Below are 7,500 nucleotides of genomic sequence, written 5' to 3'. Positions count from 1 at the left end.
ATTCATCCGACGTGATGAGCTATTTATTTCCATACCTTTTCCGGGAGTGAGTTGGAGTTTGATGTCTGTCAGGATGAGCAGAGCGGCGTCTTGGAAAGCGGCCAGGACGTCTTGGCCATAGCTAGTCGATGGCAGAGTCACCAAGCGATCTGCAAACTCCCCCTCGCGAGATTTGTGTAGGACCGAATGAAGAGACCTTGAATATATATAGAATAATCGTTGAAAAGCATGACAGTTGCTAAATATTGATATAAACGGTAAATACTACTAGCTAGACATATGTAGAAGTTTCTCTTTCAAGGCAAACGTTTTCTAAATCTTCGGTGTTTTCAGAGAAAATGAGATTTCATGGATAACTTTAGTAACTTTTAAGACTGCGACAGCAAAACTCATATTTCCAGTTGTAATAATGCTGAATAAATCAAATATACATGAAACTAACCAGGTAAATGCTGCTGACGAAAATGATTTATTTGAATAGGCTTTAGAGTTGGCTTACCTGCGCATTGGCTCGAGCTGAGACATTTTATCGACAATTCGGGCGTGTGAGAACGCGTTCGGATGTTGCTTATTGAAGTTAAGAGAGCGCTGGCAGGTGAGGGCGTAAAAGGAACCTGGGGGCGCGCCTACCACGAGCTCTACCGTTTTCTTGCTATGGTCCTTGTGTTGGTTCGTTGATAAGTGCACCTGTTTGGGGTAGGAGCGGTGTGTGAGAAAGAAACGAAGATGCTTTACAATAATTATATGATTTCTGTTTTTTTTTTTTTTCTCTCTCTCTCTCTTTCTCATTCTCCCTCTCCCTTCCTCTCCCTCTCTACTTCTCTCCCTCTCTACTTCTCTCCCCCCATATTTCCATATGTCACTGTCTCTCTCCCTCCCTCCCTCTCTCCTTACCTATCCACATCTCTCCCTACACCTCCCTCCTCCTACCTCTCCCTCCCTTCCTAACTCTCCCTCTCTCCCTAATTTTCTCTCCCTCCCTCTCGCTTTCCCTCACCCTTGACCCTCACCCACACCCTCACCCATACCACTCCCCCACCCTCACCCACACCCACACCCACACCCCCACCCTCACCCACACCCACACCCACACCCACACCCACACCCACACCCACACCCACACCCACACCCACACCCACACCCACACCCATACCCTCACCCTCTCCTCTCTCTCTCTCTCTCTCTGTCATCACGCACCAACCCAACTTGAACCCAACCCCACACTAACCTTCGTGTCAGCCAGCACTTGGACGGGCAAAGAGATCGAATCGGCGACCACTTGGCCTTGGCCCGTGACAGTGTAAACAAAGATAGTGAATCGGGGAGCCATCGCCCGGCCCACCGTCGTGCTGAGGGTCACCACGTTGTCTCCGGCCGTCACTTCTTTCGACGAGTGAATCACCACGCCCTTGGAGATTATCTGGAGGGGGGAGGGGGTGGTGAGTTAAAGATGGTTTGGCTAGTATTGCTATTTTTTTCATGGGGAGTTACAGTGCTGTATGAGTATTGTAGTGAGTTTTTTTTTTCATTTTATTTGTCAATTATTTATTTACAAAACTGACTATACTCCTTCTTGTTATCATTATCCAAAACAACCAATTTGTTATCATTGGCATTTTTATTCATCTTGATAAAATGTAATAACATTATTTTTTTTCAGTTGCAATGCTGTTACTACTATAGGAAAAGGTAGTAGTGACAACGGCGTTACTAAAACCACTACTATTACTACTACAACTAATACTATGCTTACTACGACTACTGCTACAACAATAACATCAAATGATAATAACACATTATTTTTAAAATACCCTTTACTCCTCCCCTTATTATACTACCATTACACCTTTCGCAACGAAGACGATACCAAGTACGCTAACGAAGGCAACAAGACCGCAAGAGAACACGTACTCACCAAATACACGAAATACTCTGCCTGAAAGTTCATCCTCACGTGGAAAACGGCGAACTCTCCCACCTTTGCCTCGTGAGTGCTAGACGTCACCTGGATGTACCTGTGGACAGAGAAGATAAGAATATGGCCGTGTACATGAAACGCAAACAGATACTCAGGTTGATTCAATCGTTTGAGGAAGTTTATCCACTTAACTACTTATCTGTCATTTTTTAAAATCATTTTACGCATCTATTTGCCTTGATGTTTTAATAATTACAGTCTTTGTTCTTATATTTTCACCATGTTTATCAGTGGTTTTATCTTTAGCAGCCGTTCGTGGTGGATTTTGTCATGGTAATTATTATTGTTTTCTAGTGATTTCTATCATAATTATTGTTGTTATTATAGCTATTATAAATTATCATGATCATAATTGTCATTATAACCATTATTCATATCTTAATTATAACTATATTCCTTAGTCTTATCTTTATCAACGTCACAACATACATCATAATTGTCATCCCAATGAAACTATTAACAGCAAATATTTTCCTACGCGCGGAAAACACCCACCGGTCGTCCGGCGAGTAATGGGCTGTGGCCTGGGCGGAGGCGGCGCCCTGGTAATCACTGTCGCTGTAGACCACGTCGAGGGAGAGGCTGACGGCGTCTGGCGGAGGGTCCACTTGGAACCTGGATTAAAAATGTGTGCTTGGCGTTCGTATCATGTAGGTAGGAGTGCCTGATAGACTATATTGGTAAGATATATTGACAGACACACACACACACACACACACGCAAGGAAATCCCTTCCACAACACACCTAAAGATGCCCTTTTCCCGGTACTCCGAGAACACGTTATCGCCCGCGAAATAATCGAGCATGTCGGGAATCTCCTTCTCCGGTCTGTAAATGCCATTCTGAACCAGCTGGCTCTCCTCCAGCGCCTCCTGCAGCTTCGCAACGGCTTCTTCGCGGTCGTGCTGAGTGGTCGCGGCTGATGAGACGATGACCTGGGAAGTTCAGGGAAGGAAGATTGTTTATTGGGGATGTTACTTGAGGTTTGTTTATTTTTCTTTTCTGTTATTATTATTATTTTTATTATTATTTTCATAGTTTTCATTTGTGTTTTCCTTTTTAATACTTTACTTTCTCCCTTTTTCTCTTTCTCACTTATATATATATATAAAACTACTTTTCTCTTTTCTCTCATTTCATCGTTTTCATTTTTCTCTATTTCATTCCCTTTCTCCCAGAAAAGCACACTACCAAGATGTAAATAAATACGCAGCGAAGACGAGAAGGATAAAACAGAAATAAATACCCGACAGAAGAAAAGAAGAAACGAAGAACGAAAGAAAGAAAACCACAAATGAAAATAAAAGAGAGCACGGGCGATTCTACTATCCCTAACAGACCCGTATCCCTCACCTGTGGCAGCGCGTAGGATCCGCCAGTCTTGGACGTTACTGTGGCGGTGACGACCAGCGAGGAATCCGCCAGTCGCTCTGCCTCCAGGGGCTCCCCGTCCGCGTACCTCACTGACACCTGCGAAACGTGATGCAAAACTTGGAGACGTGGAGAACGTAAGGAAAAAGTGCAATAGGATATGTATATATATATATATATATATATATATATATATATATATATACATATATACATATATACATATATACATATATGTATATAGACAGATAGATAGATAGATAGATATATACACACATACGCACACACATACACACACACATTCACACACACATTCACACACACATTCACACACACACACACACACACACACACACACACACACACACACACACACACACACACACATATATATATATATATATATATATATATATATATATATATATATATATATATACACACACACACACATGGATGTGTGTGTGTGTGTATTGAGTCACCAGTGCCTATTTCACTGTATATTTTTTATTTAATTTGATCCGTTGAAAACGAATAGAGAGTGAAGATGAGTGTGAAAAAAAATAAATTTTAATCATAAATCTTCCAAAGAAATCAAATGATAATTTCCAATTAGAAACGGATAAATACATGCACCACCATTAAATATTCAAAACATATCGCTTTTTAATTAAACACTCCGAGTGCGATTTGGGTGCCACGTAAATAAGCTTCCACAACAACAAAATTACGTAAATAAGATATACAAAATTTTCGAGAAAAAAACACCAGAAAATAAGTTTCCACAACAACAAAAACACCGTAAATAAGATATAAACAATTTTCGAGAAAAAAACACACACCAAAACAGAAGGTTATATACCGTGGCGTGGAAAGGCATCCCGGGACGGAAGACGAAGGGCGGCGATCCCACGAATTTGAGTTGGACGTTGTTTCCGATAATACGCATTCTGGAAGCGGAAATATTGCGTCAGCACGCGTTGTTATCTGGGGTTATTACTTGGTTTGGTATTTTGGTTCTTCTCTCTCTCTCTGTTTGTTTGTCTCTGTCTTTTTTTATTTTTTTAACTCTCTCTGTCTGTCTGTTTCTCTCTTCTCTCTCTTTCTGTCTGTTTCTCTCTCTGTCTGCTTCTTCTCTCTCTCTCTCTCTCATTCTCTCTCTCTCTCTTTCTCTCTCCTTCTCTCTTTCTCTCTCTCTCTTTTCTCTCTCTCTCTCTCTCTCTCTCTCCTTCTCTCTTTCTCTCTCTCTCTTTTCTCTCTCTCTCTCTCTCTCATTCATTAATTCAATCGTTCATTCATTCATTCATTCACTCACTCACTCTCTCTCTTTCATTATAAAACTCATCCTCCCCCTATCTTTCCCTTCACCTCTCTCACCCACTTTTTTAAAATGCATTCTCTTCCTCTGCTTTTCTCTCTCTCTTTCAATCCTGAAATGAGACTAGACAACACCCGCTCCCCTTGCGCCACTGCCTCCATTACAAAGCACAGTTGTCATCTTTCTAATCTCCTTCGACATGTCAAAGCCAAGGAAATAATACTCATAAAGAGGGTGAATCATCAAAGCTGAATCAGGATGCGAGAGTCACCTTTGATCTCCTCCTCAGTCAAGTGTCCTGACATTATTGTTATTTTAGACAGTCTATTGCTCTCTTCTGTCTATCGACAGTTCGGTGTTATTTTATTTTTGTATTTTTTCTTTTCTTTTTTTCTTCTCTTTATTTCTTCTCTTTCTTTCTTTCTCTTTCTCTCTCTCTCAACCTCCTTGCTGTCTAGCTCTCTCATCCCATCCCCTTTCTCATCCACCCGCTCTCTCATCCACCCTCACACATCCACCCCCTTCTCTCCTCCTCTCCCTTTCCTCTCCCCTCTGCTTTTTCTCTACTCTCTCCCTTTCCTCTCCCCTCTGCTTTTCCTCTTCCCAATTCCTTTTCCCCACCCCCTCTCCCTTTCCCCTCCCCCTCCCCCTCTCCTTTTCCCCTCCCCCTCTCCCTCTCCCTTTCCCCTCCCCCTCCCCTTCTCCCTTTCCCCTCCAACTTCTCCTCTCCTTTTCCCTTTCCCCTCTCCTTTTCCTCTCCCCCTCCCCCTCTCCCTTTCCCCTCCCCCTCCCCCTCTCCCTTCCCCCTCCCCCTCTCCCTTTCCCTTCCCCCCACCCTCCCTTCCAATCACCTGGAACTCCCGTTGGCTTTGATCCAGGTGAAGACATCGTGGAACTCACACTCCAGCTTCACCTCAGCGCCCTCCAGCTGCTCGACGTGGGCCAGCAGAGACTCCATGGGGAAGGTGAAGTCTTGTTCCACGTCCACCTGCGAGGTACGGAAGAAAAGGGGACATGTGGAGTGGAGGTGGAGAAGATTAGATAGAGAGAAGGGAATGAATGGGTCGGATGATGGGATACGATGAAAGGGGATTGTGATTTTTTAAATAATGGAGGGATTAGTAGAGCGGAATTGGGAAAAGGGACAGAAAGTGGGAGATGGATAGATTTAGGGGTATTATTGCAAAAAAATAGGTAAATAAGGAAAGAAAGATGGAAGCTGATAGATTGTAAGAGAGAAATACGACGCCTAAGAGAAAATTCAGACTGAAATAGACAAGAAGAAAGGAAAGAATAGATATCAAATATGAAAAATGAAAGATATATATATAATAGGAAGACATACAAAGAATAGATAAATAGATAACAAGATAATAGATATATCAAGGCATATATATACGAAGAACGAAAAAGTTGAACCGATACAAATAAATTATATAAGAATTAAAAAATAGCCTTGAAGTAGAAGAAAAGAAAATGATGAATTAGAACATAGAGATACAAAAAAATAATAATAATAAAAGAAAGGTTGGAAATTGCTAAAAGAAAAAGAAAGAAAAAACAACATGAGAGCAATAAGAACGAAAGAAAAGAAGGATAAGATTGAGATACATTTAATGTTATGAGTGTCTTGAAATAATAGAAAAGATACGTCATCTGGTTCAGAACTCTTACAGATGGAAGTTAAATTAGAATTAACAATTAAAGCAATATCATAATAAACACCGACAGCTAACAGTATTTCAGATGTAAAAAAAAGATATAGATGGAAAAAAAGATAGACCTGAAATAGGAGAAAGAAATAGAAAATCATGAAAATAAAATCGATAATGAAATAAGTGTAAATCAAAGTATACAAATCAAAGTGAATCAAAATTGGTCACTTGGTTAGGTTAAAGTTGTTGCATGAAGAGCATTACTTGTCTTATTGATTGCTTGCGAGTTGATTTGTTGACCACGTATCATGAGGAGAGCAATGACAATAACAACGTGAACAAGAGAGATAAAGAAGAAGGCTGAAAGACAAAGAAGAAGGCTGAAAGAAAAAAAAACAAGAGAAGGAAGAATAAAGAAATTGATAAAAAAGTAAAACCCTGAGAAGAAAAAGAAAAGAAAAACAACAACAACCGAAAAAAAACAAGACACAGAACACCACCTCCTACCAAAAGAAAAAAAAAAGAAAAAAAAAGAAAAGAAGAGAAAAAGAAGAAAAAACAAAAGAAGAAAACAAGACTGAGACTCACATATTCAAAGTACTGCGAAGACACGATCTGGAAGTGATGGTCTGGAAGAGTCCACGGCTGTTTCACGGACAGAGTAATACTCGCATTTCCAGACACCGGTTTGTCGCTGAGGTAACTTCCTGTTATGGTTCCCTCGATCTCCTCTGCGTCGGCTAAGCCATAGTAGGGCATCTCCACGAAGACCTGGTGGAAGAGGAGACAAGTGGAGGGAGAAGGTGAGTCCTCGAGACAGTGTTTTTGAGGTGATTCGAAATGTTTATGGTGTGTGTTTATTCTGTTTGGGTGGAGAATTTGATCGCGTTCGTTTTAAATCTTTCTTTATTCTATCTATCTGCCAATATACTTATCTATCTATCTATCTGCCTATAACCTTATCTATCTATCTATCTATCATTCTGCTTGATTGACTATTCATATATGGACTACCTCTTCATCCATATGTCTGTCTGTTCATTGGTTATCTATCTATTTATCTGTCGACATCCTTTCATTTTTCTATTTCTATATCGTGATCTACATTTTGATCAACAACCTCTGACCTTCAGTCTTTGTCCCGAAAGCTCTGTTCAAGGACACTGCAACAAAAACA

General features: G+C 40.8%; 1 protein-coding gene across 1 annotated transcript in view; it reads right to left on the bottom strand.

The window, feature by feature from the left end:
* Positions 1 to 7,500, bottom strand: part of LOC122263415 (CD109 antigen) — an 89,153-nt gene that overhangs the window by 11,974 nt on the left and 69,679 nt on the right. The window contains exons 8-17 of the mRNA XM_043031824.2: positions 6,912 to 7,094; positions 5,520 to 5,656; positions 4,213 to 4,300; positions 3,333 to 3,449; positions 2,724 to 2,914; positions 2,474 to 2,593; positions 1,916 to 2,015; positions 1,229 to 1,420; positions 500 to 687; positions 36 to 196 (exon numbers count right to left, since the gene is read on the bottom strand). Coding sequence (XP_042887758.2) covers positions 36 to 196; positions 500 to 687; positions 1,229 to 1,420; positions 1,916 to 2,015; positions 2,474 to 2,593; positions 2,724 to 2,914; positions 3,333 to 3,449; positions 4,213 to 4,300; positions 5,520 to 5,656; positions 6,912 to 7,094 — 1,477 coding nt within the window. The remainder of the gene's footprint in view (positions 1 to 35; positions 197 to 499; positions 688 to 1,228; positions 1,421 to 1,915; positions 2,016 to 2,473; positions 2,594 to 2,723; positions 2,915 to 3,332; positions 3,450 to 4,212; positions 4,301 to 5,519; positions 5,657 to 6,911; positions 7,095 to 7,500) is intronic.

Source organism: Penaeus japonicus, unplaced genomic scaffold (genome assembly GCF_977035675.1).
Source record: "Penaeus japonicus unplaced genomic scaffold, GWHDUDI00000001_assembly GWHDUDI00000007, whole genome shotgun sequence".
In the NCBI taxonomy this organism is placed as follows: domain Eukaryota; kingdom Metazoa; phylum Arthropoda; class Malacostraca; order Decapoda; family Penaeidae; genus Penaeus; species Penaeus japonicus.
Note: the sequence above shows the minus strand (reverse complement) of the source record. Positions and strands in the feature narration are given on the sequence as shown.